General features: G+C 41.1%; 1 protein-coding gene across 1 annotated transcript; it reads right to left on the bottom strand.

Annotated features, from left to right (window-relative positions):
* Positions 1 to 2,352: 2,352 nt before the first annotated feature.
* Positions 2,353 to 4,394, bottom strand: LOC111249233 (uncharacterized). The gene has a single exon (XM_022802814.2). The coding sequence runs from the start codon at positions 4,205 to 4,207 to the stop codon at positions 2,501 to 2,503; it is 1,707 nt and encodes a 568-aa protein (XP_022658549.1). The 5' UTR covers positions 4,208 to 4,394; the 3' UTR covers positions 2,353 to 2,500.
* Positions 4,395 to 13,426: the final 9,032 nt, after the last annotated feature.

Here is a 13,426-nt window from a genome sequence, read left to right as displayed (position 1 = left end):
TGTTTCACATTAAATTTGCGTTGCGTTTTATCAAAATGCATAGTTTGAAGGAGAAGGGGAGAGGAACAGGAACTTCGGTTTTGTGTCGACAATCGATTTTTTTGGCGCTCAACAGTTTACGTATAGAAAATGATCGCAATAGTAAGTATTGGCTTTCTAACATATAAATCGCCTACGGGTTAATCAGTCATAGAACATAAAAAGCTTGATATCACTTTGCAGGTCATCGTACCCTCGTATCGTCCAGCTCGCTGCCATATACGTGGGAATTATAGAGTTACCGCAACAGCGAAGCATTACAGTGTATCGTTATTTTCTGCAAATGACCTATTAGTAGTAACAATAAGAGTCACAAGTTTTTTCTGAGTATTGGTAGGCATAAACTTCAAAAAAAACAATTCTCTCTTGATGGATACCAGTGATTACTGACAAGAATAAAAAAAATCGGACCGCAGTTATTTTTACTCATGTCACGTTTAACATATGGGCCAGCGTAGTGAGCGTGCCACTGAAATAGCGATATGTTTATGACACTAGATGTTTTTACAATTATTATCATTTAGCTTAATTGCAAATTTTAATTTCCGAATTAAATCATCCAAGAAGAACTTGCTGCCATTCGGCCTTCTTGCCATTCATCTTTAGGTCTATCCACACATTTCGCTATGTAACTTCAACACTTACCGTTGAATGGCTTCGAGGTTATCTAGATTAGCACCAAATGGTGTATGGCATTCTTTTCCGCCTTTTATGCCCTCGGAATCACTCAATAGAGGTGAAAATATAGCTAATAGCGGTGCACGTTTCGCTGAAATCAGCGAAAATAGCAATAACATGAAATAACCGTGTCCGTTCTGCTTCTGCAGAGCGATGCCGCTTCATCAAATCATCAAGCAATGGTCTTTCGGCAAATTCTTCCGAATGGGCCCAATTTTCACTACTATCCTTGTATTATTAACTTCCAATACGTTGTAGCCAGTGCAGCAGACATGCTATATATCAAACGTAGTTTTTTAGCTTACACAGGTAAACTTTGTTAAGTATAATTTTATTAAGTTCTTTGGTCATGGAAAGCGAAAGTAAACATTGAAAATATATATTCAGTTCCGACACTCAATTGCTATCTCTCAATAGCAAAATTTAGTCGATACTAGCAAGCAAGCACATGGTATGTGAGTTTACTACTGGAAATTGTCGCTTTTGATATGTTGAAACACTCAATATGCCTTGTGAGACCGAATGGCTTGTTTATATCTAATGATAGCCGTGCAATTACGCATACCCAGTTTTCCTCCACATCTCAGTAATTCCAGGAAACTGAAAAGCCTATACTTCGATTGTGCTTTACATAGTCTGAGGTTATGGTTCCCTTGGCGTGAATTTTTGCGATAAACTAAACGGTGCTTAAAGTTACACTTGTCCCAGGTCAACCGTGTGTGCCACGAACCACGAACTGCGTACTGCGTCCGAATAACGAGACGCTAGGCCTCACAATTATATTACTATAACTGTTAGGCAGCAGTACGGGATTTCGAAACAACTCGTTATCTCGGTTCAAGTGAGATGCTACTTCCCCAGTCTCTCAACGATGAACGCTATTCGATAGGTGGTTGCTTATTAGAAGACCGAGTTACCTGCTGGACAAAAAAGGATTGGCGTAAAATGTTGCATTATTGTTGCAGATGCAGTATTTTTTGAGAAGACATTGTGAAAGCAAATAGGCGTTTTAGGAGTTCTTCATTAGGTGACATGCGTCGTTCGCCAATTACATGCGGCGCTCTAATTCTCGTCTATGCTGTATGCGAAGTGTTCTTGCCAATTGTCTAGAGCTGGCTATCGTGAATTCAATAGTTGCCCCGGCAGTAGTCTAGAAAGAGGTATACCAATGCCAGCATCGTATCACCGTGCTCATTAATCAGTTCTCACGAATGAGTACGACCTCTGCTTTGCTTGCCTTGGCGGTAACGAACTCTCGACTTTTAGTATTCAAGGTTTATTGTCTTGCATTACAAGTGTGTCTTACTTTATCACTTAGTCCCTCAGTTAAGGACTGGACCTATCTCTAGACTTCCGAAATATTTAATTTTTTTACTTTTAACATCTTAAAAACAAATTAAACAGATTGCTAGGCACAATATGTGACCATCGTGAGGACGTGAAATGTCAAATTTTTTTCTTAGGTAAATTCTAGACAGGACGATTATGATGTGCGCCATATATGTGAAAACGCTGCCCCAATATTAGACGGATATTATCATAGCTTGCGTGTTCACAGCAAGCATCGTACGGCTGAAGTCCATGCGAAATGCGAACGTTGAAGGCAACAGGTAGGAATCAAAACTCGATAAAGCATAACTCTTTCTGGTCTCTTTATTTGAATCTACAAAACGATCCTCTCGTTCTGCGTCCGTAATCTTTGCTCATTTTGTATAGCTCCATACGTTTGGGAGCTAGTATACGCTTGCTTTATAAACTGTACGCACTACGCTGTCCGGTGGCTTCACTTACGCTGGGTGGGGTTAGGCCCAAATGTTGCACTACCCGGGGGACCGATTCCTGAAAAGGGAGTTGACGGCGAGGCGGCCGGACTGCTGCTAAAAGCAATTCCGGATGAGACCGCTGGCATCGGAAGAATGTTCGCATTTATACTGGACGGACTTGCGTTCGCTGGAGGCTCAAAGAGCTGGTTTATAGGCCCAGAAGAAGCTGCCGACATCAGAGGATTTTGTTGCGCGCCAGAACCCCCCGGGCCTAATCCAAAGTGATATCCGGAAGCCGATTTAATACCCATGCAGGTGCTAAAAGGTGTCGGGAAATTGAGATTCGGAACAAACGGCTTAGAACTGGGAGCGCTCGTCGGTCTCGTTGCCGCGTTGAATCCCCCAAAGGGCGTATTTGGTGTCTGGGAGGGCCTGAAACCAGTTGGTGTTAATGTTCTTGCACAAATTGATGTTAAGGGGGATGCTGGTGGGCTTCCAGTTGTACTCGATTGGCCGAAATTTGCTAGAAGTGAATGATTCAACGAGGTAAAATTTGTCTGTGACTGACTTGTGGGTACATCAAAATTAATGTTAGAAGTCATTGAAAAGATTCCTCTGGCATTAAGTGGACCTTGTTTACGATTAGCGAGGTAGTCTTCCACCCGCAACTCTTCTAACGATTTATTTTCATATTCTTTCATGCACGTGACGCATTGATATAGAATTTGAGCAAGTTGGGTCACACCATTTTTAACCATAGTATCAGTCGACACGATGGGTCTAAAAGGCAAAGATGTACCAACAGGAATAAAGAAGGCTTCGTCGAGTCCTCTTTCTATACTAGTTCCATTCACTGTTGACGGGAGGCCACCAAATACGATAGAACCTGTGGACGCGTTAATCTGTCCGAAGCCACTTCCTGTTGACGGTGTCGCCCCGGTTTCGTAGCCACCGAAAACGGAATTTACTGCCGATTTTCCGACTGATCCAGCGTGCAGCGGATTGGGAGTTTGCTGGCCAAGTAAAAGAGACTGTGGCACCTGTTGGCTTTGTCCGCCCGGAGAAAATATGCCGCTTACCTGTTGGGGCTGCTGCTGTTGCACTTGGGCAAAATTGTAAGCACTGGTCTGATGCGCGACGCCTCCGAGAGTCTGGGTCGTAGGCATAGCACTAGGCGTTCCAAACCCTCTGAAGACAGCTGGCAATGCCTGTGCGCCGAGTAAGCTTCTTCCGAAGCCGTTAGCTATGGAGTCTTGCAAGTCTGTCAACTGCGAGCCAAGTTGTGGAGTTTGCTGTGGAGCCTGTTGGTGTCCGCTGCTGGGCGTAAAAACCGTATTCGACGATTGTGGCTGCACCTGGCCAAAGTTTGAAGGAAATCCCTGAAGATCTACAAAGGGTTGTGAGAGCGAATTCGTAGCGGGGGAGATTCCAAAGTCACCGGGGGCTGCTCTTATAGTCTGATTCTGTTCGGGTAGACTTCCAAGGGTGAAGGGTGCGGCATTTTGCGTTTGCTGCGACATTTGACTAAAGGAATTGGATGGAGCTCCTTGTTGAGCAAGTCCCCTGGGAACTTGAGCTACTCCGAAGCTGGTCCCTGGTTGAATCACTTTCGATCCGAACATAGCAGACTGTGCTGTTACTGATGTTTGTGCCTGTCCCAAAGCGCTTGCCTGGTTAACGTTAGCATCACAGAGAACGGAAGGCTTATTCGGTTGTTGCCCAAACATCTTGTTCCCATACACGGAGAATAATTGTTTGGCGATCTCTTACAACTAAAGAATATTATGGAATTGTCACACCAAAATACCTCATTCTCAAATCAGAGCCCAACGGTCACAGGGCTGCTATGTTCCGCAAAACTGTTTTATTCGTTTGTGTATCACAAAACATCGTTCTCGTCTGGTTTTGCATACATAGAGTTCAATTATATCTTAGCTATTTGCACAAATCTACCTAAAAAGTATTTTCCATATTTTACGTCCACTATTGCGACATCAGTCTTAACAGCTGGCGCCCACCACGAAACAAACGTGTCTACGTGTAGATTCGAACCTAAACCGCCACCATGTGCTCTACAATTTAGCAATGAAACACGTTACCCACTGCGCTACTACGGGAATTGATCATTATACCTAGTCGTACTATTATCAACATGGAGCCTTCGAACTAAAGAAAAGATTCACACAATGAATTAATGAAGGATAATGAATTAATGTCATTAATTCATTAATCATAATTGTAATGCGGCATAAAGAAATGCTAGAGTCACTATGATTAAAAGTAGAAACATCCAATATACTCGTCATTTTACGTGGTCGAATATACCAACGGCGTAGATGACGTAGAGCGATTGCGTGGCATGTAAATCACTTCTGCACATTACAGATCTGTAATGTTTCCTTTCGGAGTACCCCGGCTAAAGCATTTAGATTAGCAGTACTCAGTCATCTTTATGATGCCACGTTCAGAGGCGGAAAGGAAACACATTGTCTCTTTAAAGATTTCTAAGGCCACAAAATGTTTTAATGCAGTATGAAGTTTTATGCTGATAACTGATAAACGAGCTACACTTCGCCCTCTGCGCTGTACTCTGAAGCCTCTTCAGCGTTATCGTGTTTCTGATATCTGTCTCGCTTCATAGGTGCGAAACTCGAAATAGGCAAATACTCTTCGTTTTATGCGTGCAACCAGTCTTCTGAAGCATAACGACTATAATAAACGAAAAACTCGAAGCGTTTATTAATTTGCTTTATTAAACTAGATGAATACAGAATTTTGCTTGAAGCGAAATGCTCGTTTTCAGTGGATTATTGAACACCAAAAACAGAGTATTATACACGTACGGCACGTACTCGAGCCGTTCTAGCAAATATACAGAGCGATTCTCCAATTTCCAAGTGGATTTCAATTAGAGGATCATATGATGGTGAGCAGTATCTTGCGAGCAATACTTCTCTCCAAGTAAGCAGCTGTACGCCGACGCGGTAGGATCAAAGTTAACGATAATTTGGACCTTTTCGAAAACTGCTTCGGAGTTCTTCCGTTTTGAGATGGCGTCCTTCAGTCCGGGAGTCCTCAGACGGGTCAGCGAAACAGAGTTAACTTGAGAGAGAAGGTTGAAGAATATGACAAAAGTTGGAATGTTTGTTTCGGCTTTCCCTGTTAACAGTGACCCCCAAATCTCTAGTCCTTTGGCTTGCTTCTATAATTCTTACCTCGCCAACGGTGCGTACGTGAGAAGATTTTTTTATAAGGAAAGTGCCGTCTAATATCACCCGCCGCATGGATAGTATCTCCTTGGGGTTGACAAGGCATGTCGGCGTTTCTATCTAAGAAAGCGGCGACGGCAGACAATTAAACGAACTTCCTCCTTTACTCTGGGTGGGTGGATGGACAGTACAGGTAGGAACTTAAAGCGAAACCAGCGTATAATTGAGCTACTAAAATATAGAAGATATAGTTTTTAGTATGGATTCATTATAGGTTAGCTTTTGTTTTCGTTGGCAGACAAGGTCGGGAAGTTCTAATGCTGCACTATGTAAGCATGAAGCTAAACGCTTGATCTGACTTAACGTAAGCAGTGAGTACGCTAGGAGCTAACGTTAAGCTACTTCATATACATGAATTTAAGTACTTAGATTTTGATACACTGGTTGCTGTAAATACTACGTAACCCTTAATCGTCCACACGCATAGCGTCCCTCAGACCATCAACCAGTATCTTCATCTAACAATTTAATTAGCAAGAATCTATCGTGATCATCAAAGACGTAATGCAAATCTAATAGTTAACTAAGTGGAATACAAGGTTCCTCTTCCTGCTGCCGCTTCTTCTCGTTGATATTGAGCCACATTTTAACGTGAGAAGACTTGGCAGTGTTCCGAACACTCAGACGAAATTCCTGTTCTCCATTGGGTATTGTTTTGAGGCATTACCTGTTTTTCACGTTTTATTCTGACCTTCGACCCAGCGCGAAGGAAAAGAGAAAATAATCCGCACTTTTCATTTTCCTTCTTTATTTAGAGGCCCAACTTGGATGGTTCAGCGAGCCTTCTCTAATGTAAAGCTGATCTGATTCTGCCTCTTTTAGGACGATGCGGCAGTTATTGCGCCGGGAGCTATTTCTAAACGAAGTTTACAAATTCGATTGAGAGTTTAATTTGCTAAGTAAGGAACGAGCTGTTTTGGATGGCAAATGTGATGGATCAAACGGTTCGACTTCTACGGGTTAGAAGTGAGCTGCTTCGTGTCCGCTCTAACGTTCCGTTTCTTGTCCGTTTTTTTGGCAAGTCTCTCGTAATTAGCGTAAATAGCGACTAGAAACGTATTGATTTTGTTCCCATAGAGTTTGAAGCAATATATCTTTAACATCATAATCTTATAAGAAGCAACATTTTCACTTTAGCCAATTTCGATTCAATATATGATACGATATCATACTGTATGTTGCATTTACAGTTTGAACAGAATCAAAATGGATGATTGTTATTTTACTGGGGTACATACCTTATGGATGCAATTAACTGTGTATCCGTGATTGATTGCAAAGAAATGTATGGCTTTATCCAAAATCAAATTAACATGTGACCTCTGAATAGTTCAAAGACGTTGCAAATTAACCTAGAGCAGGCTCCGGTTGAAATGAATGCTGGCCTAAATAAAAATGTACCCAATGGTCTACACACTGTGCTAATCGTTTCAAGAGTGACTTAAGTTCATTAGCCATTAATTAACGTAGAACGGGGCGTTGTTTTTGCTTGTAGCAACAGCTGCAGCAGCCTAATTTTCTTTATGTTTTATATTTTAACAATTATGGAACAAGATCAATGTCATTATCATCTGTGAGTAGGCACCGTCGCTTCACACGTGGAACGTTCTACCCGAGTACTTGATAGACGTTTGATGTTTCTTGGTAGCCGACAGTTAACTGAAATTTGGATGAACAGAGTGGCAGTTTAGCTCGCAGCGTCACGAAAGCCACCAAAGTATCTTAGATTGATTCTACCAAAGTAGAGGTTTGCCTCCATTTCACTCTTAACTGTGTCAGAATGAAAATCGTATAAAATATACAAACGAGCATGTACATAGCCTCTATAATTTTCCAACGACTTCTGTGAAATTGTCTTTCGAATGTGTTTATTGAGCCTTTTGCAGAGCCTTGCCTTTCTATCGCTCCTAGCTAAATGATACTGACTTTAAAATGACTAAAAATAAGACTACTTTCGCCTAAAAAAGCGCGCCTTCTAGATGATTTTAAAATTTGTACCTGCAAAAATCATTCCCACTAGTAAGTCTAGAACTTAGTCATCACGTTTTTCTAAGTGGGCCTGGCACAATCAATTTAAAAAAAAACAACGTTGAAACACGAAAGTGAAATAACGCAGCAATGAGAAACATTATATGTATAAGGCAGGTATAGTTGGCAACTAGAGCTAACCGTTGCCTCTTTCAAGTGTTCTGGACACAGAAACAGTAAAAAATTTCAACTAGCATCTAGCATGTTGGCAGATGATTTCTATCTGCCGCCTTCTTCAGGCTCATTGCAGAAAAGTCAAAACCATTCCCACGCCCCTCTTCTAAACAGCACCTGGTCGTTTTCTTCATGGTCCTACTAGGCCCTCGACGACAAGGACCACCATCACAGTTTGCCTTCGCTTCTTTCCCTCCGTCTTCACCTAACTCTAATAGCAAATGCCTTGAACGCTTCCTTTGCATCTGATTCCCTTCCATGCTCAAATGCAACGCTGGTTTTCGCCTAGTCTACTTTACAGCTTTATCGAGCTGTTTCTGGACCATTGATGACCGGGCCAATCAAATGCTGTTTCTCGATTGCTTTCTAGCGTTGGAAATGAAGGCTGTCGTTTTGGAAAGGACATTGCCCTAGCAGGCTGACTGCACGATGAGGACGGAACTGCCGAAATGCGGGTACATCGACTTATTTCGCAGTTCGCTCTCACTCAGGGGCCCATAGTTTGTCCTAGAGTTCTTCTAAGGCTATTTGGACTACCAACTTCGAATAGATATTGAACCGCCCTTCATAAGTCAAATCGAACATGGAAAGAACGCGAAATATGAAAAAATATCACTTGCCAAATATGAGAATATACCCTTAAGGGACGGCTACTCTGATTCACCGGTATTGAGTGATATAGCTTTTACTAGTTAATCGACTCAAACGAGGAGTTAGATTAGATTAAAAACAAGGTGATTTTCATTTCTCTTTTTCTCAAACAACCGTAATGTCCGTAACGTAAGATTTAGGAATCGAATTTTGTTGGAGTTAACGGAGGTAGGGAATTATAATCTCCAATCTTATCAAGTTATTAAAAATGATGCGGCGACGGTGTGGCCGCAAACCGCTTCGAACACCGCTAAATATAGGTTGACAAATGAATAAAAATTTGCAGGGCACACGCTCTCTCTGTACTATTATACAACTGAGTCTTGTAAATTTTGGGATAGCTCAGTGGGTAATATATTTGCGTGCTAATCTTAAGGACACTAGATACAGGTTCGAACCCAGGCACAGACACACGATTCGTCGCTTGCTGGGAACCAGCCATCTTATGGAATGCCGAACGGAAGCTCAGAGAGACTTTAAACTTTTAAAAAGTTGATTATACAAGAAAACTATTCATATTTCCAGAACCGATTTCAGATAACCAACGATGAAACCTAAAAATTATTTACTAGAAGCTTTTAACAAATTCGTATGGCACACACATCTTGAATATTATTATTTCATTGAGATCGGGTATTTTTAGTACTAAAATAATGTTGTAAAAACATGTTCAACCAACGTATGTTTTTAGGTTTGCATATATATATATATATCTACTTTAACGGCACAATAATAGGTGAACGATAGTGACGAATTGATTCGGCAGTGTAGACCTGGTAAAACATGATTGATCCCCTTAGAGTGCTTGGATAGAATCAAAGTTAGGTTTTGCTTAGCACAATGGCACAAGGTGGTCTATTTTTGCATAGATGAAGTGAACTTGTTTGCTCATGTTCCAGCTTTAAACGTTAGAATCCTTCGCTAATATAGAAATCTAGAGCTTGTACAAGAATCGGTACGACTAAAGTGCCTTTAATCCTATCCGTCTTTACTTCTATTTGCCACCATAAAGGTATGCTAGTGCAGTACAAATTGTGATGAAAGTGACACCTTAAGACCCGCAAGAAGCACCGAATAAAAGCGTCTAACTGGGGATCTTGATGATTTTCAGATATGTGCTTTTTAATCAGAATCTTCATCTGTTGTTTTGAAAAATTGGTTTAGCCTGTGGCAGACTTCGACAACGCACTCCTTAGTTAGAACCACGACAGCACAGATCTTCTTCAAAGAATTTCATGAAATTCAAGGAGGTAGTTCCTTACACGGCTTGGATATCTAGAAAGAACTGTCTGTTTTGGGGCACCGAGTAGAAGAGAATACCTTGAATTGAGGAAAGTGTGGTTTGCAAAGGTATTGAAAAGAAGAAGTTTGCAGTGAAAAATTTTACTAATGACCATAACATCTTCTGCTGTTGTCGTGAGTTAGTTGATATCATGTCCTTGTTAGAAACTGCTGGCACGCAGTTCATACGCCATTGCTTATATACTCGATTTGTGTCCCATATTATCGCGGCCATAGTAAACAGAGTATGTGAATTACTTAAACTTAGATAAGACCGTTTTAGCTTTATGAGTGACTTTTTTCTATTTGTGCTAGCAGTAAGTATACGAGTATATGCACTAAGCCAAACTAAGTACATATATAACAATACTTCGCTTGTTTCGCCCGTACGACTACTAATGCCACCGTCAGTCTTCGTTCCTCAGGTTTCCTATGATTGCTTGTTTTTTGTCCGGTCAGTATAATTCTTGGTCGACCGGGGGCTGTATTGTTATTGCTCTAGTGATGTAGCTTGATGTCCTCCCACGACACGATGCTTCCCTCAGTGATGGATCCGTCCTTCTTTCACCTCAGTCTCCACCGGACATACCGCCCTAATTGTTGTGTCTGATCTTGCTTCCACTGGCGTTACTGGCAGGCCGCTTCTGCTTGCCACAGTATCTGTGACTGACAGCGATGGCTGCCTGCCTTTCATCGGCTGGTGCAAAATAAATTTCCTTTTGATGTTAATTTTTCATTCCATTGAAAAAGCTGGTTGTGTGCGACAGGAGCGTGAACAGGCGCAATTATTCCGCAGTAGAGGCATAACAGACGCCGAGCTGACCAGACGCACAGGCGAGAAGTTGTCGTAAGAGAAGAGGCACGGAGAGAAGGGAATAATCAAAGGGTCTAACAAAACAACCCCAAGGAAGGCGCTTATTCGATGATTATCGACAATATGCATGTATCATAATAAAAAGGTCAGACTCAATCCGTTAAAGATTACGCTTATACGTAAATTATATGACATCTAACTAAATAACGCCGGAATCGTAGAAGGTTAACAGCGGTTTTGAATAGTTATTTTCTTATGTCGTAGGAGTGACATCATAATTTGTATTAGTCAATCAATCAATCGATAGAGAAATTAAAATAAATTTTTAAAAGCTAATGTTCATTCAAATACCTTTTATCAAAACATTTTACCTTATATTTATTTATTCAGCTAAAATTACCAATCTAACGAGCTGGAATAAACAACAGTTCGCGATGACGTTGTGCAACCTAGTTCCCTTAACAGAAGCTGTGATCCCCCGACACCAATAACCTCGTTAAAGTCTTGGCAAGCCATGGCGAGTCAAAGCAATTTCGAATTAATTCCGGATAGAGCGTTTAATTAAAACTATCTTAATCAAACGCTAATATGCGATGGGCCGATATAATGAATCCAAATATCAAGCTTCAATAAATTGTTACCGGTTGTTGAGTAAACCCCTCAAAAGATATTTAAAGTAGCATTATCTTCGCTAAAAGAAAAACGTTTCAAAAAACGTACTTTAGACGATACCAGACATTAGAGTGAAATAGGACCAGTCCCTAAGAAATTGGAGCTACGTAGGCGATTTTAGACGGACAGTTAATTGTAGTGGTATATATATATGAGAGTGACAGTATCGTACTACTGGCATAAATGCTATTTTATTAAGCAACATCTCACCCTCATGGCAATAGAAATATTTACAGTACAGGCACAGTTATAGCAGCTTTTCCTGAATACAGGGTAATGTCGGAATACAAATGTTCCTTTATTACATCAGCGGCCCTTGCATCTTGCGAAAATATGCTGAAGCACATATGAGAACATTTTCGAATGTCCACCCGTTTGCCCTAACCTGATTGCGACTCTAGCTTGAGCCTGCGCGATCTGCAGCAGCCCTGTGTTCCTCTTCATTGGAGGGAGGCCATTGACAAGTAGGTGCGCAGCAAGATCCGCTCTTTCAGTGCAGCCCGCAATTGCAAGCAAGCTTCGCGTGGTGTCGGCCGATGCTGTGGGTTATAGAACCTCTTTCAGAAACGCCTCAAACGACAATCCTACACTTTACAGGATAAATCGTTAAAAAGAATGCATAGAATAGACGTCACGCAGCGGAATAACTCGGCCGTCGGATACGCAGGGTGTCCCAAAAGAACATATACACAGTTTTAATGACTATAACTTGAGTTTTTATTTACGGATAACTTTATATATTTCAACTACGAAAGTTAAAAACTATTACCGTACACTGCTGATACAGTGGGCTATTAATTCACAAGCGAAATCGCAGTTTGAGATTTTCCAGTGTCGTCATTTGAATATTTTCACAAGGACAAATTCATTGGCCTTAGATCTAAGTAGCGAGTAGGGTACTCTACAGGATTTTTTCTTCCAAGCGTCTTTTTTTTATTTGCCATCGTCATCAGAATCTTACCAAACGCACATTAAAACAGATTCTTGCAGTAATTACTATAGGAGATCAAGCACGATAGCGTATTACTATAGCGCTTGTTCCGTCTTTAGAGAGATAACAAATACGCGATTGTTGTGTGTGTTACACACCTGCTTTTCCGTTACTTTTCCTCCAAACCATAGAAAGCCCTGTAGTAGGTTACCGCTACTACTATAGTTAATGATATCGAAAAAATGTGCTTTCGTTTTTTGTATAGATATTCATGCGCTGGAAGCTAAATTTCAATTTTAGCAAACGCTAATTAATAAGTCATCATACTACGTCACCCTTTGCTTTGTTAGCCAAGATATAGCAGTTGAAAGTTATACCTTTCTTAGTCGACATACCGTAACGTTATTTGTAAATAGGACAGTTCGTGACCCCGAGTGCAGCTCTGGAGATACGGTATCAATTCGTCTAAATCAGCTGAACTAGCCATAAGGAACTGGTATGAAATGCATTGCCGGGTTGCGGGGAAATGCTTGTGGGTGTCGATTCAGAATACGGCCCCATGTAGTGATAAAAATGCCCGCTCAAAAGGAAAATTACGTGCTGAGTAAGAAACCCTATTTCCGACCAGGCGAATCTCGCTGATGAAAGTATACTGCAATTATCAAATGCTCTCTCTATGTGTATCGGACGCAATTCTAGCCATTGATGTACGTAAATTATTAGTTACCTTGCGGCATAAAAAGTGGCCACATAACTGGCATCGTGCAGTAGAAACTGAAAATTTATTTGATCAAATTGAATAATGAGGAAAACGTCGATACAGACGTCTGGCGTCCTTGCGCATAAAACTGTAGGTGCATTGGCAAAGGAGAGCAGATAGGAAAGATGGGCTTTCCATTTACTTATCGCCTTACGTTAATTATGATCCTGCAGTACTTACGAAAATGTCGGTCCGAGAAACTTTTAAATTCTACAGCCGGTTGAATCCACGTTACTGTCGGACGCTATTACGTGCCATACTACCGAGAATATCCGATGCCACAGCTGAAGAGCTTAACAAAGGTAATTAACAATGTATGTTTCTGAATAAATTCAACGTAATGCACATTTCTCTTCTTGTGCATAA

This window comes from Varroa destructor, unplaced genomic scaffold (genome assembly GCF_002443255.2).
Source record: "Varroa destructor unplaced genomic scaffold, Vdes_3.0 BEIS01000004.1, whole genome shotgun sequence".
NCBI lineage: Eukaryota > Metazoa > Arthropoda > Arachnida > Mesostigmata > Varroidae > Varroa > Varroa destructor.
This window is presented reverse-complemented; position numbering and strand designations above follow the sequence as displayed.

Coding starts and splice junctions, on each gene's coding strand:
- LOC111249233 (XM_022802814.2), bottom strand. CDS start 4,207: ATGTTTGGGCAACAACCGAATAAGCCTTCCGTTCTCTGTGATGCTAAC.